Source organism: Oncorhynchus mykiss, chromosome 3 (genome assembly GCF_057628025.1).
Source record: "Oncorhynchus mykiss isolate SJ-2025 chromosome 3, ASM5762802v1, whole genome shotgun sequence".
Taxonomy (NCBI): Eukaryota; Metazoa; Chordata; class Actinopteri; order Salmoniformes; family Salmonidae; genus Oncorhynchus; species Oncorhynchus mykiss.
Window position 1 is genome coordinate 67,694,315 of NC_143024.1, and position 24,714 is coordinate 67,719,028.

Genomic DNA, 24,714 nt, shown 5'->3' on the forward strand with positions numbered 1-24,714 from the left:
CAATATCTAACGCCACAGATACATCAGTGAGACTGTTGGAGATCTGTCTCCCTCCTCTGCCTATCTGTCCCATCCATCTCCTATTATTGTGGTGTGTGGATGTGCTAACTAGCTGGCTCACCTTGGAGGCCCAGGTCATGTCGTTCTGTCCTGCTGGTTTCTCTTCCTCACTATCAGCCTTGACGGGGTGCTTGGGCGGTGGAGCCTCCCGGACTGGTGGCTGAGGCAGGGGCTGGGTGAAGGGGTCTGCCTCCTGCCGGAGGCGGCCCCCCTGGGCACGGTAGTCTGCCAGCATCTTGGCCAGGTCCTGGCTGCTGCCCAGCTGCTCTGCGATGCGGGCGCTGGTAAGGTGGTGGGAGGGTAACACCTGGAAGGGGCGGGGGGGAGGGACTCCGTTGGCGATGCCTCCACCTGACGGAGCGGAATCTTTGAGGAGTTGTCGCTTACGTCGACAGTCCAGTTCTTTGAAGTCCTTGTTGAGCAGCGGGGAGAGGTACACCTGCACGAGGAACTAGTTTGTTACATCTCAAATACGAAAATAGCATATCGGCTCATTCGCCTAGCACTTAAGTGTTATGAGATGTGTGTAATGCATACGCATGACAACAACTATTTTGGTAGACATCTCCACTATAACTAACAACTGAGTGCAGAGGAATTAACGGTCACGTGAACAGATGACCTGATATTTATTGTACATTACTGAACTACATTGAGCGAATTGATATAAAGCAGGTTGAAAAACCTTCAGTGAATGTAAACCAACAGACCTTTTCAGGAAAGTAGTCTCTGCTGGGGCAGCGTAGGCCAGCAGGCGTGAGGAGGAAGGGCTCTCTAAAGGTGATAAAGGGGGAGATACAAAGGATGATGTCCTTCAGCTCCTGTTTGAAGCCTGCCGTAAGCGTCTTGAGACGGTCGTCCGTTGAGGCCACCTGCTCGGTGGCAAAACAGAAGAGGATATTGTAGGGCAATGGAAACCAACATGTTTCTGTCTGTATCCTTAATCAGTTTTTTTTCTCCCTCACCTGCTCTGTGACAAACAGCCCTGTGTCATCCTGAAGGGGGTCTCTGAACAGCCTGGGGGGCGTCTCTGAACCCGAGCTCTCCTCCCGCGACTCACCCCTCCCCAGAACCCCCGACCCGCTCCCCCCCTCAGTCTCCCCCTTCCCCGACCCAATCTCATCTACCAACTCCTCCAGGTCATCAATAAGATAGGGTGGGGACACTGGAGGTGGCAGCACCTGGCGATTGGACAACGGCGTGGAGGTCATGACCTCTGCTGACTCCACCCCCTCAGCCCCCAAGGAGGAAGAAGAGGACAGGAAGTGTTTTTTGTTGACTTTTGCACCATGGACATCTTTAGGCGAGGATGACTCTGATACAGATTTCCCAAGGGAAGACTTCTCCTCCTCCTCCCCCAGCACAGTCTCTCCTCCCTGCGAGAGGGTGCTCTGGTCGGTCCCATTTTCCTGGCTCTCCTCCTCCTCCTCCTCAACAGTAGTGCTCTCCAGGAGACAGGGGAAGGAGTTGGTCTTGGCCAGGCTGGGAGGCATGGCAAACTCATCCATGAGGAAGGATATCTCTAGCTGGGAGTGGTAGGCCACACACACCATGAGGATGATGATCTCTTTAACCCTGGCCAGCTCATACTCAGATGCCCCGCGAAGCTTTATGGTACAGCCCAGCTGGGGAGAGCAGCCCTCAAAGAACATGAGAGTCTTCAACTCATCTGTCACAGAGAGAGAAGGGAAGAGAGGAGAACACATTACATAGTTGTGCTGTGGAACACAGGGGAGTCAGAAGGAGGAGCCTGGAGATAATCTAGACTGGGCGGGAGGAACTTGTGAATGAACGCACCTGGTTGCAGTAGGTTTCATGTGTTGGATTATTTAAGTGAATTAAGTTTTATGAACGGCTTACAATATCTAACAGACAGAGTAGTTTCCACTCACTATTGGCCAGCTGGAAAGAGTGTAGGTAGAACTTTTGGCAGGTTCCCAGTCGAGGCTTGGTGAGCAGCTGGTCCATGGACATGACTAGGTCCCCCTGGGTCATACGACTCACCCTGTCCAAGACTTGCTGCAGAGAACCAGAGGTGGGAAAGAGAGACTGAGGGCAGGTACGGCTAATAGACAGTTGAATGGGTTAAGCAGAAGAACAGGCTAACATGGCTAAAGACACCATCAAAAGAGTTAAAAACAAAAAGCTAACAGCTACATGAAGGTAACTGCCAAAATAATGGGAACACTTGAGTGAATGAGGGACACAAAGTATATTGAAAGCAGGTGCTTCCACACAGGTGTGGTTCCTGAGTTAGTTAAGCAATCCCATCATGTTTAGGGTACAGAAATGCTGGGCAGACTCACAGGGCATGAGAGGTCACTGAATGGTTTGGAGCATGAAAATGACGTAAACCATATGTAATGGCCATCTCAGTCACCAGATCTCAACCCAATTGAACACTTATGGGAGATTCTGGAGTGGCGCAGGAGACAGAGTTTTCCACCACCATCAACAAAACACCAAATTATGGAACTTCTTGTTTACGAATGGTGTTGCATCCCTCCAATAGAGTTCCAGAAACATATAATCTATGCCAAGGTGTATTCTGGCTCGTGGTGGCCCTATGTTGGTGTTTCCTTTATTTTGGAAGTTACCTGTATGTAACATGTTCTAAAGCTAATTAAGGTGTGTTTGGAAACATAACCCATGCTAGTACGGTAACTAGTACAGAGAGCTAGAAAGACTGGCTGACTGGTTTGAGGTCAATAACCAGCAGTAATGTAAGTAGTGACAGAGGGCAGAACAGAGGGCTAGAGAAAGCTAGTGAGATATCAGTAATGACTGGTTTGACATTGATAACCACAGCTAATAAGGTAACTAGCAGTACAGAGAGCTAGAGAGGTACTGACTGGTTTGACGTTGATGACCAATGTGATCCCGTGCTCCAGCAGCATGTCCTGAGCGATACGAGACACAGTCTTCTCTACCAGCACCAGGTTGGGACGCACGTCCGCTATACGCTGAACATAGTTCTTCAGAAACTCACGCTCCTGGGGAACAAAGACAGACAAAGATTTGTTTCCTTTTCTTAATTTCTAGAAATTATGGATGGGTGTCAGCAAATTAGGAATTAGTGAAATATACAGTGCCTTGCGAAAGTATTCGGCCCCCTTGAACTTTGCAACCTTTTGCCACATTTCAGGCTTCAAACATAAAGATATAAAACTGTATTTTTTTGTGAAGAATCAACAACAAGTGGGACACAATCATGAAGTGGAACGACATTTGTTGGATATTTCAAACTTTTTTAACAAATCAAAAACTGAAAAATTGGGCGTGCAAAATTATTCAGCCCCCTTAAGTTAATACTTTGTAGCGCCACCTTTTGCTGCGATTACAGCTGTAAGTCGCTTGGGGTTTGTCTCTATCAGTTTTGCACATCGAGAGACTGACATTTTTTCCCATTCCTCCTTGTAAAACAGCTCGAGCTCAGTGAGGTTGGATGGAGAGCATTTGTGAACAGCAGTTTTCAGTTCTTTCCACAGATTATCGATTGGATTCAGGTCTGGACTTTGACTTGGCCATTCTAACACCTGGATATGTTTATTTTTGAACCATTCCATTGTAGATTTTGCTTTATGTTTTGGATCATTGTCTTGTTGGAAGACAAATCTCCGTCCCAGTCTCAGGTCTTTTGCAGACTCCATCAGGTTTTCTTCCAGAATGGTCCTGTATTTGGCTCCATCCATCTTCCCATCAATTTTAACCATCTTCCCTGTCCCTGCTGAAGAAAAGCAGGCCCAAACCATGATGCTGCCACCACCATGTTTGACAGTGGGGATGGTGTGTTCAGCTGTGTTGCTTTTACGCCAAACATAACGTTTTGCATTGTTGCCAAAAAGTTCAATTTTGGTTTCATCTGACCAGAGCACCTTCTTCCACATGTTTGGTGTGTCTCCCAGGTGGCTTGTGGCAAACTTTAAACAACACTTTTTATGGATATCTTTAAGAAATGTCTTTCTTCTTGCCACTCTTCCATAAAGGCCAGATTTGTGCAATATACGACTGATTGTTGTCCTATGGACAGAGTCTCCCACCTCAGCTGTAGATCTCTGCAGTTCATCCAGAGTGATCATGGGCCTCTTGGCTGCATCTCTGATCAGTCTTCTCCTTTTATGAGCTGAAAGTTTAGAGGGATGGCCAGGTCTTGGTAGATTTGCAGTGGTCTGATACTCCTTCCATTTCAATATTATCGCATGCACAGTGCCCCTTGGGATGTTTAAAGCTTGGGAAATCTTTTTGTATCCAAATCCGGCTTTAAACTTCTTCACAACAGTATCTCGGACCTGCCTGGTGTGTTCCTTGTTCTTCATGATGCTCTCTGCGCTTTTAACGGACCTCTGAGACTATCACAGTGCATGTGCATTTATACGGAGACTTGATTACACACAGGTGGATTGTATTTATCATCATTAGTCATTTAGGTCAACATTGGATCATTCAGAGATCCTCACTGAACTTCTGGAGAGAGTTTGCTGCACTGAAAGTAAAGGGGCTGAATAATTTTGCACGCCCAATTTTTCAGTTTTTGATTTGTTAAAAAAGTTTGAAATATCCAATAAATGTCGTTCCACTTCATGATTGTGTCCCACTTGTTGTTGATTCTTCACAAAAAAATACAGTTTTATATCTTTATGTTTGAAGCCTGAAATGTGGCAAAAGGTCACAAAGTTCAAGGGGGCCGAATACTTTCGCAAGGCACTGTATACATTTTTTTTTACCCCGTTTTCTCCCCAATTTCGTGGTATCCAATTGGTAGTTACAGTCTTGTCCCATCGCTGCAACTCCCGTACGGACTCGGGCGAGGCGAAGGTCGAGAGCCGTGCGTCCTCCAAAACACATCCCAGACAAGCCGCACTGCCTCTTGACACAATGCCCACTTAACCCGGAAGCCAGCCGCACCAATGGAAAACATTGTTCACCTGGCGACCGTGTCAGCATGCACTGCGCCCAGGCCGCCACAGGACTCGCAAGTGCGCGATGGGACAAGGACATCCATGCCGGCCAAACCCTCCCCTAACCTGGACGATGCTGGGCCAATTGTGCACCGCCCCATGGGTCTCCCGGTCGCAGCTGGCTGCGACAGAGCCTGGACTCGAACCCAGAATCTCCAGTGGCACTGAGATGCAGAGCCTTAGACCACTGCGCCACTCAGGAGTCCAGGAATTAGTGAAATATGTATTCTAAATGTGTTTGTCTTAATGCCTAGCTCTTGATTAGGTTATTTGACATTATACTTGTCATCTTGTTAATTTAGCTACATAAATCATTCATGCTTTAAATCAACAGGACAGCACAACCCACTGAGTGTCTGACTGACCTGAAGCACAATGGGGTCAATGCAGGTGAATTTGGTCTCCTCTCTATAGAGATACTCTATGGAACACTTCAGCAGCAGGATCTTGGGGTTCTTGATGTACGAGTTCATCTAAGACAAAATGATACTTTATTGAGTTCATCTGCACATAGACAAGCAATAAACAGTGTCGTTCTGGCTCGGTTTACAGTGAGAGATGGTGCTTATTTTTACAGGAGAGGGAACCTACCTTTTTGTGGGCAATGTTCTTGGTACAGACAAAGCCATTCACTACGGCAGAGTCAAACTTCTTCCCTCCAGGAATCTAAAAAAATAAATAATAATAAAATAGCCATTTTGGTCACGTTAAATTACTCAAAATTCAACCCCTACAGTGGGTGCAGTATAAGTACAGATACATGACAAATAACCTGATTCAGAGTTGAGATAAGTGCAGGCAACTCGGACTTTAGCGTAAATCTTTGATTAAATTCAATATGGAGACTTGCACAGAAAGTCAAGTTAATCACCCAAATCCCAAGTCAGAATACCTCCCTGAAAGCACTGTGAGTGTAGCCTCTTAATTACCTGACTAATTACAGCTGTGCTACAGAATGTAAGCTTGTGAGACTTCTGGATGGTTGTATGAGGTTACTGTCAGTGAGCTACCTTCTTGATGTGGACCAGTTGTCTGATGTCCATGTCATCATCACAGCTGCGAACGTCTGGCCGCACCGTCTGCACCACTTGCCTCACCACGGGAACAATGATGTCACGCCAGGAGAGGGACAGGGACTCACTGTACAGCAGCTGCTGCAGCAGCGCCATCATGTGACTGTGGTTGGCAGAGCTGGGTAAGGGAGGGAAGAAAACAGCAGTTTAAGGCCAGTACACCATGTGGATTCACCAGCTAAATATTTTACATTTTTATGTAACTAGGCAAGTCCGTTAAGAACAAATTCGTATTTACAATGACAGCCTACCCCGGCCAAACCCTAACCTGGACGATACTGGGCCAATTGTGCGCCGCCCTATGGGACTCCCAGCCTGGAATTGAACCAGGGTCTGAAGTGACGCCTCTAGCACTAAGATGCAGTGCCTTAGACCGCTGCGTCACTCTGGAGTCCAAAATAACACCATAGTATGCTCCAATTCATACTGAGATGTTGTTTCATCTAAAAGAATGACTCAAATATGTTCCACTTCAGTTCCAGTTTTACTTCACTTCACTAAGCTAAAGACTAGTCTTTAGTTTCCAAACATCCAACATACCAGTTTTACTTCACTTCAGTAAGCTAAAGACTAGTCTTTAGTTTCCAAACATCCAACATACCAGTTTTACTTCACTTCAGTAAGCTAAAGACTAGTCTTTAGTTTCCAAACATCCAACATACCAGTTTTACTTCACTAAGCTAAAGACTAGTCTTTAGTTTCCAAACATCCAACATACCAGTTTTACTTCACTAAGCTAAAGACTAGTCTTTAGTTTCCAAACATCCAACATACCTATAACAAATAAAGAAATGGAATGACAAAAACATTTGAGCAACTTTGAAACCTCTAAGTTATCGGACTGTACTCACAGTAGCCTCTCCATGGCCTTCTTCTCTCCATTCTCCTCTCTGAGCTGGTCCAGGGAGCTGTGGTGCCAGCCCAGAGGAGTGAACAGCATCTCTTTAGGCTTCTCCTCCACACGACGGTTAAACAGGGACTCTACAGCACACACACAGACAGAGAGAAGAGTGAGAGAGCACGATATAGAGAGAATGTTAGCTTGGCTTACAGCTACAATACATTAGGTTCAGTACCAACTTCTTGTTCAACAGAAAGAATACACAGCTGCAAAAGAGTTGAAAAGGAAGCAACACTTGAACTAAATAAGGAAGTGGGGAATTCCTGGGTCATTCCATGAAAATAGTGCCTTTTGCGTGCATCCCATTGATATTTTAAGTAGAAATTGTGCACAAATATTGAATTTTAAATGCCTGTTATATTAAATGAAGTGCCCTTTAACATAGATCACATGGAGAATTCAATAAAATAAAAAAATATGATTAAAGGCTCTCTTCATCGACCCCATGGCATCACTTCTAGGAAGGTTTCAACCCACTTAATTCCAACATTCTCCAAGTTTCAACATCATTGTAAAGCCCTAATTATTTTGTTGCTTTGACGAAGTCATTTCTGATGATGATTATCTATATGTGATTAATTTATGTCTGTCCCTCATTTTAAGGTCAACCCTGTTATGTGAACTGAACTGTCGTTTTAATATGGCGAACAGTGGCGGCCCGTCCATTAGGGCATTAGGGGTAGTGCCCCACCTTTGGTTGGTTTAAACAAGTGAAAAATAATAAATAGAAAAAAATAAAAAGTTATCAACTGCTCTGCCATCAGCAGCACTGGGCATCCGGCCTGCCGCACATCACTCGGATTACATTGCCAGCTCTTACATTGCTTGGTATTGAGTCTGCTCACTCTGCAAATGACCTAGTAAATAAATAATCATGATAGTCATTGGGAGCCTGGGACCTAAACCGGACATCCACATCCATCACCAGTTGAAGGACAAAGGGATAAACTTGCTAAGACCTTCTCATGGATCTGATAGGACAAAAAAAACATGGTTCTATGCCCAATTCGCAACACTATTTTGTGTTTCCTGCTGTTAGATGCTAGCTAGTGGGTACTAGCTACCGTAAAGCACGCACACCGGTAGCTAGCTAGCTTGCTCGCACACCGCTAGCTAGCTAGCTAGCTAGCTCGCACACCGGTAGCTAGCTAGCTCGTTCGCACATACACCGGTAAATAGCTAGCTCGCTCGCACACCGGTAGCTAGCTAGCTCGCTCGCACACACACCGGTAAATAGCTAGCTCGCTCGCACACACACCGGTAAATAGCTAGCTCGCTCGCACAACGGTAGCTAGCTAGCTCGCTCGCACACCGGTAGCTAGCTTGCTCGCACACCGGTAGCTAGTTAGCTCGCACACCGGTAGCTAGTTAGCTCGCACACCGGTAGCTAGTTAGCTCGCACACCGGTAGCTAGTTAGCTCGCACACCGGTAGCTAGTTAGCTCGCACACCGGTAGCTAGTTAGCTCGCACACCGGTAGCTAGTTAGCTCGCACACCGGTAGCTAGTTAGCTCGCACACCGGTAGCTAGTTAGCTCGCACACCGGTAGCTAGTTAGCTCGCACACCGGTAGCTAGTTAGCTCACACACCGGTAGCTAGTTAGCTCGCATACCGGTAGCTAGTTAGCTCGCATGGCATCAACTCCAACTAAAGTTACTGGTGAGTTCATCATGCTATCTAGCTATCCCCAGTTAGACAATTTGTTTTCACTTGTCGCATGTGCTTTTTGTTGCGTTTTCCCTTCGATGCACTCGTGAGCTGGCTGCAAGCTGCTTGTTCTAAAAATAACTTTGTTATTCAAAACAGTGGCAGCATGTGCAGCAGAGATGATTCAGTTTTTACATCCAAAAATAAATTGGTGTATTTATGCTGTTGTTCAAATGCACAGATCACTTTATACATCTTCCCAAAGAAACAAGTGGTAATTTGAAAACTTGTGTTAATAATTCTGTCATGCTCCTTTTGTGACAGTATGACAACTCCCCAGTTGACAGTAACACTTCTCAAAAGGCACCGAATTTGTGGAACGGCCCTCCTACCTTTGATGAAAGCGTCGCTAATGGAGATATTCTGTCCTCCTTCCTCTGAGACCAGGTACTCTGATAGGAGAAAGCGGAGAAATGCATCAACACACGCACAACTCCACCTTCCAAAAACATATACCCATTATGGAAACTGTCTACGCAAACTTTGTGTGCTATCCTATATTTCTTTCTGAACGCCACACTCATTTATATGCATAGCTCATTTCCTGTCACTGTTCCTTTAAATGTTGGGGTGGTTGTTGTTGTAACAACAGGTCATGTGCAAAATTCCCACTTTAGAGCAAAACAAATCTGAATTGAGCTTTCACACTTAGGTCGCATATGAAACATCGGAATTGTATCAGGATTGCGTTTACAGAGGCAGGCCCAATTCTGATCTTTTGCCCAATTATTGGCAAAAGAGCTGATCTGATTGGTCAGAAGACCAATTAGTCAAAAAAAGAACCGAAATGGACTGACTGTTAACACAGCCATACAAATGTGAACTCAACAGAACAAATTCTAGAAAAGATAAGGAACAGATATGCCAATACATCACATTTTGGGTGATTGTGTAAACACAGCCTTAGTATAAAGGTGTTTGCCTACAGCAAGACAACAGCAACTAATCATTATTTTTGTGTGTTTGTGTGTGTGGCTCAGTACCTTTCTGCTCCGTAGGGTGCGGGGGTACATGGGGGTACTTGGACTGTTTCTTGATGTGGAAGTTGACATTGTCCTGCTCCATATTGAGATTGATGGAGGCAGCAGAGTCACTGTCCACCGCTGACTGGAAACTGCTGACTGACGTCCTCTTACTAGGACTGGACGAATCTGATGGGGGGGCATTAATTGATTGATCTTTATTAGTCATGTAAAAAAATAATAATATTTGTCTTCTTGATGCATAGCAGCATGGAGGGGGATACACATGAAGGGACATCAGAGCCAATACAAAAGGGATCTTAGACTCCTTTATTAGTTCAAGATAAACACAAAGAAACATCTCAGACATTACAGAAGGACTCAACTACCTATTATTTAGGAAAGCAACAGACATGGACATGAGGCTAGTTGTTGTAATGCAAGAGTCACAAGGCATGCAGGGATACTTACTGGGCATGACATAGTCATTCTCGTCAGCCACCTGGTCTGTGTCACTGTCGTCAAACTTGATGTCTTTAAACCAGGAAGGTTCTGAGTGTCCCTCCAGAGAGTTGACACTGTCACTGTCAGGAGACGGGGTCTCAGAGAAGTCTGTGCTCTGTGAGGATAGAAGACACCTTCATCAGTCATGAGCAACAGCGTCACCAACATCATTATTATCGTCATCAAAAAAATGATCAACACTATCATCAACTACACAATCATCATAATCTTCACATCATCGTCATAGCATCACCATCTTCACCACTATCGTCATGATCATCACCCTCACCATTATGACCATCATTGCAAAAATCATTGCAAAAATCAGAAACGTTCTGTCCAAAAATGATGCAGAAAAATTAATCCATGCTTTTGTTACTTCTAGGTTAGACTACTGCAATGCTCTACTTTCCGGCTACCCGGATAAAGCACTAAATAAACTTCAGTTAGTGCTAAATATGGCTGCTAGAATCCTGACTAGAACCAAACAATTTGATCATATTACTCCAGTGCTAGCCTCCCTACACACTGGCTTCCTGTCAAGGGAAGGGCTGATTTCAAGGTTTTACTGCTAACCTACAAAGCATTACATGGGCTTGCTCCTACCCGTCTTTCTGATTTGGTCCTGCCGTACATACCTACACGTACGCTACGGTCACAAGATGCAGGCCTCCTAATTGTCCCTAGAATTTCTAAGCAAACAGCTGGAGGAAGGGCTTTCTCCTATAGAGCTCCATTTTTATGGAATGGTCTGCCTACCCATGTGAGAGACGCAAACTCGGTCTCAACCTTTTAAGTCTTTACTGAAGACTCATCTCTTCAGTGGGTCATATGATTAGAGTGTTGTCTGGCCCAGGAGTGTGAAGGTGAATGGAAGGACTCTGGAGCAACGAACCGCCCTTGCTGTCTCTGCCTGGCCGGTTCCCGGCTCCACTGGGATTCTCTGCCTCTAACCCTATTACAGGGGCTGAGTCACTGGCTTACTGGTTGCTGGTACATGCCGTCTTACTGGTACGTGCCGTCCCTTGGAGGGGTGCGTCACTTGAGTGGGCTGAGTCACTGATGTGATCTTCCTGTCTGGGTTGGCTGGGTTATGCTCTCTCTAATTCTCTCTTTCTTTCTCTCTCTCGGAGGACCTGAGCCGTAGGACCATGCCTCAGGACTACCTGGCATGATGACTCCTTGCTGTCCCCAGTCCACCTGGCCGTGCTGCTGCTCCAGTTTCAACTGTTCTGCCTGCGGCTATGGAATCCTGACTTGTTCACCTGACGTGCTACCTGTCCCAGACCTATTATTTGACCATGCTGGTCATTTATGAACATTTGAACATCTTGGCCATGTTCTGCTATAATCTCCACCCGGCACAGCAAGAAGAGGACTGGCCACCCCTCATAGCCTGGTTCCTCTCTAGGTTTCTACCTAGGTTTTGGCCTTTCTAGGGAGTTTTTCCTAGCCAACGTGCGTCAACATCTGCATTGCTTGCTGTTTGGGGTTTTAGGCTGGGTTTCTGTACAGCACTTTGAGATATCAGCTGATGTACAAAGGGCTATATAAATACATTTGATTTGATCAACACCACCCCCATCAGCATTGTTAATGTACTCTTCCCCTTATTCCCACAAAACAGTATCTCACCTGGAGGGGGCGATAGAGAGCGTACTCATCTCTGAACAGCTGGTCGTGGTGAGTGACACAGTCCAACCAACGACCATCTACCAGAGCCTGACCAATGGCTATCGCCTGTGCCCTGCAAGAGTGTGCAAGAGTGTGAATGAGCGATAGAGAGACAGAGAAAGAGGATGGATGAGGGAAAAATAACATTAGTAACTCATGTAATCTCTGCTTAATACAACAGGATGCTTACTCAGACATCCAGAATGGTTTTCACTCAGCATGATGTCTGTCTTTACCTTGTGGAGATAGTTCCATTCCTTAACAGCCAGTTGACCAACTCCTTCCCCACAATGCAGTTGGGGTATGTACGGAGCCAGTAGCGGTGGTCCTGGAACTCCATACCAGTAGTGTTGTGACAAATCTTCTTCCACAGGTCTTTGAGCTGGGATGAGTCCTACATGTCATCACAGTCAGTCAAAAATGACTTATGTTTGCTTTGTCAAGAATGGATTGTAAATTGGACAGAACAAATTATACAGACAGAGATATAGGGAAAGATTGAGGATAGAGGGAAGCAAGAGAGAGAGAAAGCGAAAGAGTAATTGCGAGATGGAGAGAGAGGGCGAGCAAGTGAGCGAGAAAGAGTGTCAGAGTGAGAGAGCAGGATACAGAGTGAGATAGAATAAGGTGAAAGGGGCCCTCGAGTGGCGTAACTGTCTAAGGCATTGCATCGAAGTGTTGCGGCGTCACTACAGCCTGGGGTTCGATCCCAGGCTGTGTCATAACCGGCCGTGACCGGGAGTCCCATAGGGCGCACACAATTGTCCCAGCATCTTCCAGGTTAGGGGAGGGTCTGGCCGGGGGGGCTTTACTTGGCTCATCACGCTCTAGCGGCTGACCTCGGTGGTCAGTTGAACAGTGTTTCCTCCGACACATTGGTGCGGCTGGCTTCCGGGTTACGCGAGCAGGTGTCAAGAAGCGCGGTTTGGGGGGGTCATGTTTCGGAGGATGCATGAATCGACCTTCGCCTCTCCCGAGCCCGTTGGGGAGTTGCAGCGATGAGACAAGATCGTAATCACGAAATTGGGGAGAAAAAGGGGGTAAAAATGAACAGAGAGAATAAGGGGAAAGAGGGAGTGAAAGTAAGAGAGCATCATTACCAACAGTATCTTCCTCTCCTCTTCGCTGTGGTCAGGTTTTGGCATGGCCCTGCTGGTCTGGGGGCTCACTGAGCTGTCATAGGAGGGCACCATGGAGGAGCCAGACCGGTCCAGGGACAGGTTGGTCACACTGGCTGACCTAGATAAGACAGGGCTGGCATTACAGGGCCATCACTCAATAGATGCAGCAACACATTTTCATTCTGTACCTTACTTCTCATTCTATACTATATTTCTCTAACTTGTGTGTGTGTGTGTCTGTGTCTCTGTGTAATAGGGATTAGAAATTATTTCACTATTCAAATAATATTACTTTTTTTCTGAATAATTGAAATACATGTTTTTTTTTTTTTTTTACTTCAATGGGGACTTGCTTGTGCAACCCTTGAGAGCCGGCGCGATGAGCTCTGCTTGTTCCAGCAGAAGGGTGGGGGAGGTGCGAGAGAGAAGCAGGGGCCAGTGTGTAACACAGAGGGAGAGAGAGATAAAGTAGCCAAAACGATTCACGCAAGTTGGACAAACTTGTTGCTGCCATAGGTTATCTACCATACCATCTGGTAGTGTCTGTCTTGGCTGCGTCAAAGCATTGTAAAGTAGCAAGGCTAGCTAATGGAGGCTATTTTGCTGCGCTCCCCATCCCTGTCTACAACAACTCCATTTATATTAAACAACAGCCTACATGTTGGTGGAACATTGTAGCCTACTCCATCAGCCAATTGAATTCCGTCATTTTAATTCCATTATGCATTCATTACGATTCTCCCACTACACTTGCTACACATGACCTCTGACCTTGATGACAATAACAAGCTACACGTGCGAAACGTGTGTAGGCTACCAGTGATTTTTTTGTTAATGGGAGGCACTCGTAAAAAATGTCATAAAACTATTGTTTTAATAAAATTGGAATGTAATGGTCCATCCTTGAAGGCTATGTAGCAATATCACATAAATAATTATACTTAATTTCAGACAAAGTCTTTTCATTGTTAAAATAGGTCTATATTTTTTTTGTTTCTCAAAAATGAATACTCTCCCAAGTAATCTAATACTAACGTCCTGTCGGATATTACAATAACTGTGCCAAACCCCTAGAGTGGAAAGGGAGGGAACTAATAGATGTCAAAAAGGGTCCAACAGAAATAGAATGAACACACTATTATAACTATTCTAGATTTTATTTAACCTTTATTTTGACAGGGACACTAGGCTGTCTTTCACAGACGAACCCTGCATAAATACATCAAACATATACAATATACAAAATTACAAGGCAGATAGACACATTTATCAACGTAGAAGTCTCTGATCATGACTCTCAACTGACCAACTGGGACCAGAACATCTCATTTCAGAGAGCTCTGGAAGTTGTTCCACATAAAGGGCCCAAAAAAACTAAAAAAATCAGCTTTACCCAACTATGTAGAGACCGAAGGGGCCTCCAGGGTTATCCAAGCCTGAGACCGGGTTTGGTCATTTGGAAGTCTAAATGTAATTAATGATAGGATGTTTCTGCATGAGTGCTTTGTAAATAAACAAGAAAATGCTGCTCTCTCCTTACATACAATGAGGTACAATCCACTTTTTAATACAAAACACAATAGTGAATTCTAGAACCATGACCAGTAATAAACCCGAGGGCATAATGGAAAACAGCATCTAGTGGTTTAAGTGTAAATGCTGCTGCATGCATATAGATAATGTCCCCATAATCTAAGAGACAAAAATGGCTTGGACAATTTCCTTCCTATTAACTAAAGTCAGACATGCTTTGTTTCTGTAAAAGAAACCAACCTTGAACTTCATAGAAATATCTCTCTGTGGGATGCACTATCAGAAAATAGGGCACCAAAATACAAACCCTAAACATAGCTGGAAGAATGTAAAAGAAGCTGTAAAAGGGTTCTATATAAAGATGTTGGACCAAAAGCAGACACTCACCGCTTCCTTATTGGGGACTTGCCTCCATCCTCTTGTAGCGTGCTCCGTCTAGAATTCATGCCACTGTTCTGAGAGTCCTGGTGAATCAAACTGACACACAGACATACATACAAACAAATTCATTCTTGAACTAAATCATTTCACATCCATCTTTGATGTCAATAGAACACTACCGGAACTTGCTATGGTAGACGCATGCAGAAGTCTCAATATGGTAGGGCTCGAATGGTAAAGCTCAAGTCAAAAATAAAAAATAAACTGTTACAAGCTGTCAGAGAAGTTGGAACGTTAGTAAAAGTAACAGCAGGACTCACTTCTTTCTCATCCCAATGGGAGTTTTTCTATGCCAGGAGAGAAAGGGGAAAATATTTCATTTGAGCAAGAGCGGAACACTGAAAATGGGATCAAAGCTGGTTATATAGTTCAAAGGGATGGCATTTTATTAGAGCTAAACAAAATATAAAAGCATGCTTCCCTGTCAAAATCAAACAAAGGGATGTATTTGAAAAATAATAGGAAAAGTATGTTCAATCGAATAATAATACCTCTTGGTATTCTTTGTTTTTAAAGTCAAACATTTATTTGAAATCCCTTTTGCTGAGAAATGTACGTTTTTCAAAGGCACCCCTCTCAAAGGTAATATGATTGATTGATTGGTTAAGAGGAAGTAGAGCGCCAATAAAACCATGCACGTGGACCAAGCAGGGATAAGGAACCCACCCAGTATACAGGGGAAGAAAAGGAGGGCAGACAGAGGAGACAGGAGAAGGATGGAGTGGGCAGGGAGGGAGAGGAGAGGACATGGAGGGGAGAGGATATAGGGGATGAAGAGTGCTGAATGTTTCTCTCTTCTCTGTCTCTTCAACTCTGCATTTGAAGGAAAAAACAAAGATATGAGAGTAGGGATACACAGAAAATCATGCAGGATATACACAGACAGAAATAAATACACTGTGGACAAGAGAGGTGAAGAGAAGACAACAAAAGACTAGAGGTCAATGCGAAGGAGAAGTGCATGCATTGTTCGTAGGACAGGAAGGGGACAAAATTACTAGAGTAAGGATGCAAAAGACTGGAGAGTGCATGCATGGTTCCTTCCACAGACTTAAACCTATGATTTATCTCTATGGTTCCTCCTCTCGGTCTGTGTTCTTAGGGTTGGGGCCATTTGGGATGCACCCTTATTTTACCTCTGCCAGGCCAGGTCCTCCTCCAGGAAGATGTTGCGGCTGGCCTTCCGTCCACCGACCGGGGTGCGAGGCTCACTGGGCTCCAGGACGCAGGTGGAGCAGGGTGAGGAGTCAGACAGAGCAGACAGGTCCTCCCCTATGGAGCCAGAGTCTGCAGAGTGGGAGTAGCTCAGAGCAATCTTACGGCAGTAGGTGCAGGCCCGCAGGTCTCCTAGACAGACAGACAGACAATGGCGGGAGGGAGGGAGACAGCGAGACGGGTAGGAGTCAGTGAGAGGAAGAGCAGGTCCTGCTATGATCTAGGATGGAGGCAGTATCGTGGTTACTGTGGTGTTGTCACTGCATGGCATGGTTAGGTCACAGCACATCATCATCAAAGGACAAACATGCTATTGAATAGATATCTTGGTCTCAGATTCTCACATCACAGCAATGTTAGCTCAAAGGTCACTGGTCAACTTACCCAAGTCCAACTTTAGTAACACACACAACCACAGCAGAAAAAACACCATGCTGAGCACCCATAGACCTCTGTACATACACGTGATCTCAGCAGTGGCTCAACTAGATCTCTTCCATTGGACCTCTCTAACACATTGTGACCCTGCTTTGGGATCATTCTTTAGGGGCTGTCTTCCCTCTCCTCAGGAGGTCACTAGGGATAATGATGATGATGATGCAGGCAAAGGGTAGGCATGGTCTTGAGGTCATGCCCCCACCCCCTCCTGTGAGTCCCCAATGCACTCACCCGTGTAGCCCATGAACTTGCCAGGGATTTCCTGGTTGCAGCAGCGGCTGCAGAAGATCTGGCCACAGAGCCGGCAGTGGTGGCGGCGGCGGAAGGTGGTGAACTTCTCATTGCAGTCGTAGCACTCCTTACATTGGCTGTCTGGCATCCAGTACTGCTTCAGGTCACTGTCCTGCAATATGCCTTCTTTATTTAGTGGACCAATTAACACTGAGGTATAAAGTAATGCTGAAGCAATCTTTTCAAAGTATATGAAAACTATATTTCACTGAAATTAAACAGTTAGATGAAACAATAACAGCCTACTTTGAAATAAATAAGAGGTGTCTTTACATGTTGTCCCATATTTGGAACAGTTGCCTGTGTGTGATTGTGATAGTAAGCTAAGTTATATTTCTCCAAGTAAAAACAAGCAGCACTAGAGTAACGGTGTGTAAAACAACAGCAGTGTAATGTGAAGTACAATAAACAACAGCAGCAGTGTGATTGTGAAATGGTATGGTAGATACCTGGCTCTTTCCCTCCATGATCTCCTTGAGTCTCTTCAGAGCAGTGCGGAGCTGAACAGCCGTACGAGGATCGTGAGTGCCCAGGGGGGTTTCCGATTTCCTACGGCCCTCTAGGAGCGCACACACACAAAAAGAAACACACATGGTGCAGCCATTCAACACACACGTCATAGCAGATTTCGTCTAACCATTCACGTCATGCAAATGCTCCCTTTTCATGCAAATAAAATGCAGAAAGGTAAAGGAGGGAGACTGGGAGAGACATTTTTTTTTATACCTCTCTTAGGTAGGTTATAGCCCAAAACGGGCATGGAAATTGACAATCTCTACAAGGATTTGCTTTGATAATGGCAGGTTAAGTTAAAAAAGGATTGCACAATAACACAACAGAAGCTTACCAGTATATCAGTAGCCATAAACTAGGCTCTAGTGAACAATTATGGTTATGAATAAAATTATACAGATAACGCAAATTGGACAAATGCCATTGAATGAGAAACAAAAAAAAAGGTAGTATGATGTTAGTTCTTATACCATTATGCAAACACATACAACTGATCAAATATCAGTGTTGGCAACAAAATAACATCAGAAGGCACTTTATCCATACATGCCAAAAGTAGCTAGATCAACCACACTCACACCAAAACCACTCAGGTGCTTGGGTTAGCCGCCCACTCTATGAAACCAGGTTGTTAAAAAAATCAAGCGCAAAAAACATTTCAGAATTCTTAGCAAACACACAGTATAGAAGGCCCTCACCCTCACCAGGCCATAATGGCCAGTCCACTGCAAAAAGAAAAGACATACATCAGCTTTTTTGAATAGACGTCATGTTACTCACACTGTGCATCCATTCTTATCTGCACGTCGCTAACTTAAAACTAGAAAATGTCAAAATGGATAGCCCTCCCAAAAAGAGCACTAGTTCAATACGTATTCTAGCCCATGGTAGAAACACAGCAGCTCTCCTTTAAGCTTGCCTAGTGGATATAACGCCTCCAGTGACTCGGATCTCTGACTGATGAGTAATCCTATCAGCATGAAACGTTCATCACCATTATCAGGTCGAGCCAGAGAGACAGTTAATGCAATCACTCCAAATATAAATGAAAGCACAAAGAATCACTCAAGTTATTTTTGTCACATGCCTAAGTACAGTGAAATGCTTAACTTGCAAGCCCTACCGAACAGCGCAGTATTCAACCCCCCACTGTATAAGTATACTGTACATCTGATGTATTAGAATAAATGTGTGTGTGTGTGTGTGTGGTACCTGAAGCAGTAGAAGTCCTGCGTAAAAGATCGTGGTGTTGTTTCCTATGCGCCCCAGAGCCGTGGATTGAGTGTGCTGGTATGGTCCAGTTCCTACGCTCCCCAGTGGGTGACGCCACAACCACATCCGGTTTCTCTGTCACTGAGGGTGGCCGCCCCTCCTCTGTACACATAGATTAATTAGAACAGGTCATTTAAAGTGACACTCCAGTCTCTTTTTTACCTAATTGAACACCTGATTTACTTAACAAAAGTAACATCTTTAGATGGCACAGTTATCCTCATGACATGGGGGGGGGGGGGGGTTATGGCATTTAAAAAAGCACATAAAGGCTACATAATTCAGAAAGGTCATGTTAACTGACTGAAATCTCATAGAACAAAATGTTCTAAGCCTGTGTCAACCTCGGACCTTATTTTCGGTATTTATCCCAAAACCCTATTCTTTCCCCATTCATTTTCCCCGTATGAATAGCTGAACAAACCAGAGGCAACTAATTTCCGTTTTTTAGGACAACACGCTCTATTGTTCCCACAAGCAAAGGGGAAGTCGATACCATCAAAGGGTACCATCAGACCAACTCCTTGAATGTCCTACTCCTTGAAGTTTGCCTTTGCGTCTAAAAAAAACACTACTTTACCCTTAAAGGTGCACTATGCAGAAATTCTAATAGTTCTAATATACACTACCGTTGAAAGGTTTGGGGTCACTTAGAAATGTCCTTGTTTTTGAAAGAAAAGCACATATTATTTTTTGTCCATTAAAATAACATCAAATTGATCAGAAATACAGTGTAGACAATGTTAATGTTGTAAATGACTATTGTACATCAGTCTCAACTTCAACAGTGACGAGGCGACTACGGGATGCTGGCCTTTTAGGCAGAGTTCCTCTGTCCAGTATCTGTGTTATTTTGCCCATCTTAATCTTTTCTTTTTATTGGCCAGTCTGAGATATGTCTTTTTCTTTGCAACTCTGCCTAGAAGGCCAGCATGCCGGAGTCGCCTCTTCACTGTTGACGATGAGACTGGTCTTTTGTGGGTACAATTTAATGAGGCTGCCAGTTGAGGACTTGTCCTCTTGCTCAGTTGTGCACCGGGGCCTCCCACTCCTCTTTCTAGTCTGGTTAGGCCAGTTTGCGCTGTTCTGTGAAGGGAGTAGTACACAGCGTTGTACGAGATCTTTGGTTTCTTGGCAATTTCTCGCACGGAATAGTCTTCATTTCTCAGAACAGGACTAGACTGACGAGTTTCGTTCTTTGTTTCTGGTCATTTTGAGCCTGTAATCGAACCCACAAAACCTGATGCTCCAGAAACTTAACGAGCCTAAAGGCCAGTTTTATTGCTTCTTTAATCACAACCACAGTTTTCAGCTGTGCTAACAGAATTTAAAAATGGTTCTATTGATCAATTAGCCCTTTAAAATGATAAACTTGGATTAGCTAACACAACGTGCCATTGGAACACAGGAGTGATGGTTGCTGATAATGGGTCTCTGTACACCTATGTAGATATCCCATTAAAAATCTGCCGTTTCCAGCTACAATAGTCATTTACAACATTAACAATGTCTACACTGTGTTTCTGATCAATTTGATGTTATTTTAATGGACAAAAAAAGCAAGTATAATCCTTGTACCATCTCAACCGCTGTGAAATATATTTTCCATACCCCAAAATATTGTATTTTCAGCTGGTGTACAAAACCGAAACTTAAGAACAGGAAGCATAGAAATAGTGCACAAAGAAAGTTAAGCTATACCGCAGATTTACAAATCAGATTTCTATGTGAATTTGGTTGAGTCACCCAAAAAGTTACATATTGCAGCTTTAAGTGTGTGTACATGAATGTACTTATATGTGTATGCATTGCTGGTGTCCATAATTGTTCCCTTGCTCTCTCTAGATCTAATCTTATCAGCGTAAAGTGATTCACCATCCCTCTAATGATTCCATTAAATAAAAAAATATATTAAAAAAATAATTAAAAAAATGTGAAATAGAATGTTAAAGCTCCATGCTACAGTATATGAGCAGAGCCCTGCTGCCTTGGTGAGGGGCCTGCCAGTAAGGACGTGGCCTGGAGAGAGGGAGACATGATGGACCATGTGGTTGGCCGGCCCCTTCCTTGCACCTAGCCAACAGGCAGTGTCACATCACATGACCTCATGGGACATGGGCTCTGCTCTGAGTTGCATTCTGTTCCATTCTGCTTCCTGTTAATCTTAAACTGACTGTAAACTCAGCTGGTGGTCAAGGCTACAGTACCTTTCCCTGCATCCTAGGGTACAGTACAGTAGCTTAGACTGTACAGTACTGCATAGACTGCTATAGGGCAATGGACGAATCTGGGTTTGGTGGATGCCAGGACAGCGCTACCTGCCCTAATGCATAGTGCCAAGTGCAAAGTTTGGTGGAGGTATAATGGTCTGGGGCTGTTTTTTATGGTTCTTAATGCTATTGAATACAATGACATTCTAGACGATTCTGTGCTTTGTGGCAACAGTTTAGGGAAGGCCCTTTCCTGTTTCAGCATGACAATGCCCCCGTGCACAAAGCGAGGTGCATACAGAAATTGTTTGTTGAGATCGGTGTGGAAGAACTTGACTGGCCTGCACAGAGCCTCAACCCCATCGAACACCTTTGGGATGAAATGGAATGCTGACTGCGAGCCAGGCCTAATCGCCCAACATCCCTAATGCTCTTGTGGCTGAATGGAAGCAAGTCCCCGCAGCAATGTTCCAATGGACAGCCTTGCCAGAAGAGTGGAGGCTGTTATATCAGCAAATGGGGGACAAACTCCATATTCATGTTGATGATGACTTTGGAATGAGATGTTCGACAAGCAGTTGTCCACATACTTTTGGTCATGTAGTATAGTTGCCACAAAGTTGGAAGCACAGAATCGTCTAGAATGTCATTGTATGCTGTAGCGTTAATATTTCCCTTCAATGGAACTAAGGGGCCTAGCCTGAACCATGAAAAACGGCCCCAGACCATTAAACTGACTGACTGTAAACCCGGCTGGTGGTCAATGCTACAGTACCTTTCCCTGCATCCTAGGGTACAGTACAGTAGCCTAGACTGTACAGTACTGCATAGTATTGACTGCTATAGGGCACTCCACAGAATAAGAAATAACAGTGTGACAAAACAACGACTCAATTATTCCACTTTTTTGTCTTGTCTCCTCATCTTAATGCACAGGTCTACTAGATGACTGTCAACCATCTCAAAACAATTACAAATAGTGTCATTTAAGTAAGTTTGTGTGAATGTCTGCAATCCCTGAAATCTTGTCTGCTTTCATCATGCGTATCACGTGTGTTATCTTAGTAATGACCTTTGTTAAAGCGGAACAGGTTGACAAAGGAGCTGTATGCTGATCGGAGCGGGGGCTCGTCCTGCTCTGGAGTCAGGGGTTTGAAGTGTGTCAGGTGAGATGGGCTGCCAGGGGAAATAGGAGGCGCCACACTCCAATCCAGCGTAGAGGATGAGGAGGAGGATTTGTCGTCAGCAGCCATGTTACTGCTCCTGTTGGAAAGACAAATGATCACATGAGACTGGAACATTGTGGTGACATGGTGATCCTCTGCTTAACCGTGTGTAAACAGGCAGCCCTAAACTTAGGCATTGCCTCTAACATTTCAATGATCATGGTAAACAAGTTACACTTTCTTGCTATTCAAACTATTACTTTGGAACAGTTTACCTGTGATTTGTTCCTCTAGTCTGAAATAAGCAACTTCAATGATTCCTCAGTAGTCTGTCTAACTGAGCTGCAAGTGAGACATTTTAGCCTCTGACCTGAGTTATTCTACTTCTCATTTCAGCCACTCACCTTTCCACAATACCCATTTAGTTGTTTATTGAGAACCAACACCAAAATAAACATTAGTACTGTTATTTCTACTAAAACTGAAAATATTTTTGGTGGCAGGTTTTTAAAAGTACACAAAATTGTGTGATTTTATTTGACAATGGAAACCTGCAATTCTGGTTTAATAAAATTGAGCCCATAGCTTAGGTAGGTCATAATTCTAAGAAACTCAATGACTGCAGAACAGCCCAGAGCTACTGTCGGTTGCAAACCATGCTTTACAGGCTTACCCTCAACAAAGACACAAGATTCACTCTCAGCGTATTTTATAATAGAGCAAAGAGGAACTCAGAGGTGTAAAGAAAACAGTGTCACTGTGAAACACATATCTGAAAAAAATAACAATAAGAAAGAAAATCCTGTCCCTTTTAAAAGAGAATGTAGACAATCTTGTTTTCCACCAACTACAGAGAGAGAGAAAGAAAGATGGAGAATTAGAAAGCGAGAGAGAGAGAATTAGAGAGAATACACTGTCACTGTACTAAGGAACGTTTAATGATGGAGCTAAGTTTATAAAATGTCAATAAGGCTAAAATTAAGCTACTGTTTGATAAAAACAAATGGGACTGACTTTTGCTGTTTTTCTTCAAACTAAGATAAAACGTTGCTCTTGACAGCAGTAGATGCCACCGGTGAGGGATGGACCAGAGGAAAATGAAAACCTCACCAGCAATAATTTCCACCCCGTCATGTGACCATAGGCCTGATGATGGCAGCTGAGTTAACCAGCATCAACAGCCTTGAATGCCCACGGCCTCACATTCAGCTAAAGAGGCAACTAGGTGAATGTGTGTAAACTACATAGCCATACTGTTGGTGTATAATACTACAAACTGACTAATGTTAGCGTGCATCAAAGCAGCAGTAACAACACATATAGGGTTAATTATAACAAATATTTGGTAACACAGCTAACGTTCCCTTGCTATCACCGCGAAACCGTGCAAGAATACAAACATAAATTAACCCAACTAACCACTGCAAAGAAGTATCGTGCAGATAAAAATCATTGATCTGAATAGCTGTCACATACTAACTACAGTTGCAGACTCTGTGTTCGCTACTGTGCCCGGCAAGTCAGTGAGCTAACGTTAGCTAGCAGTTAACGTTAGCAGGCCCACTGTAGTTAGCTAAATGAAGGAAGAGTGAAGTGAACACTCATATAATCGAATTTCCACTAAATAACACAAATTACCTGTGTGTTGGTCTCCTTGGACATCCCTGTATGAATAAATTACATTAGGTAAATTCCTGTGAAGTCGAGTAGCCGCCCTATCTTGAGATATGTATTTCAAGCAGTCAGACTAGTCCTGAGCAAGACAGGACAAGTCGTGACCACAACAGTTCGATCAACTGTTGTGATCGCATTAGTAGAAACCAAGAGTGTTCTCAGGGCAGACCTGGTTGTAGCTAGATACAGTATGTTGTGTGTTTTTGCATTTTATCTAACCGTAACCATTTTCCTAAACTTGATCGAATTATCATAACCTGCCACGAAAAGTAACTTCTGCTAGGTCAAAACCGGCAGACCCGCCCTGAGAACAGTCTTGGTTTCCACTACAGCGTTGTGATTACGAAACAAGGCAGCGCGCATCTACTACCTATTTAATCGATTGACATGACACGTTCACTACACACACCATAGCATGTTTTACTTAGTTTCTTGTGAACAGACACTTTCAGAGAACAACAATTGCCATGTAATTTAGCTATAAGTGAAAACTTTAGTATACCTGAGTTGTGTTACTTGTGGATGTTTTTGTCCCCATTTATTGTAAAGATAAAAATATCATGAATATATCTGTCCTTAGTGCCCTGTGCACTAATATGTATCAATAAATGACTGCATATCTCCACAATTACTTTATTCAGAGTATTGCTTGAGGTATGCCAAATATAACCTACCTGAGCCTGGTTATTCTGCTGTTTTGGGCCAGTAGCTATGAGCGCACAGAATCCATCCCTGCTTTACTTTGAAGAGATCATGAACTGTGAACAACCTATTTTCTGGTCAACCCATCTACTATTTCATCAGTCATTGCAGTTTTGCTTATGTGACTGTCATGTGATATCAGTTTATAGTTATCCATGAATGCCTCTAAAGGAAATTAGTTATTTAACCTTTAATGGTTCAAACTGCTTTCAGCTACTGACTGTTGCGTGGTTTGAACTTGTTTATATTAAATCACATTTTATTTGTCACATGCTTCGTAAACAACAGGTGTAGACTGAG

General features: G+C 44.0%; 1 protein-coding gene across 23 annotated transcripts in view; it reads right to left on the minus strand.

Moving 5' to 3' along the window:
• LOC110520241 (1-phosphatidylinositol 3-phosphate 5-kinase) overlaps positions 1-24,714 on the minus strand; it is a 45,020-nt gene that overhangs the window by 8,633 nt on the left and 11,673 nt on the right. For 4 of the 23 annotated variants that reach the window (XR_016494784.1, XR_016494783.1, XM_090229962.1 and 1 more), the window contains exons 1-25: positions 23,677-24,073; positions 21,945-22,135; positions 18,603-18,764; positions 18,089-18,115; positions 17,327-17,436; positions 16,818-16,989; positions 16,070-16,280; positions 15,600-15,746; positions 15,194-15,220; positions 14,880-14,969; positions 12,939-13,077; positions 12,075-12,232; positions 11,800-11,911; positions 10,132-10,279; positions 9,682-9,849; positions 9,031-9,090; positions 6,943-7,072; positions 6,029-6,209; positions 5,610-5,684; positions 5,384-5,491; positions 2,913-3,053; positions 1,953-2,079; positions 1,026-1,729; positions 771-932; positions 122-499 (exon numbers count right to left, since the gene is read on the minus strand). Coding sequence is in view for 17 of the 23 variants with exons in the window: in XM_090229962.1 (XP_090086088.1) it covers positions 122-499; positions 771-932; positions 1,026-1,729; positions 1,953-2,079; positions 2,913-3,053; positions 5,384-5,491; positions 5,610-5,684; positions 6,029-6,209; positions 6,943-7,072; positions 9,031-9,090; positions 9,682-9,849; positions 10,132-10,279; positions 11,800-11,911; positions 12,075-12,232; positions 12,939-13,077; positions 14,880-14,969; positions 15,194-15,220; positions 15,600-15,746; positions 16,070-16,280; positions 16,818-16,989; positions 17,327-17,436; positions 18,089-18,115; positions 18,603-18,764; positions 21,945-22,125 (3,918 nt within the window). In the remaining 6 variants the exon portion in view is untranslated. Of the gene's footprint in view, positions 1-121; positions 500-770; positions 933-1,025; positions 1,730-1,952; positions 2,080-2,912; positions 3,054-5,383; positions 5,492-5,609; positions 5,685-6,028; positions 6,210-6,942; positions 7,073-9,030; positions 9,091-9,681; positions 9,850-10,131; positions 10,280-11,799; positions 11,912-12,074; positions 12,233-12,938; positions 13,078-14,879; positions 14,970-15,193; positions 15,221-15,599; positions 15,747-16,069; positions 16,281-16,817; positions 16,990-17,326; positions 17,437-18,088; positions 18,116-18,602; positions 18,765-21,944; positions 22,136-23,676; positions 24,074-24,714 lie in introns of those variants that run through there. The other 19 variants (XR_016494785.1, XM_036974657.2, XM_036974656.2 and 16 more) reach the window with 9 other exon arrangements.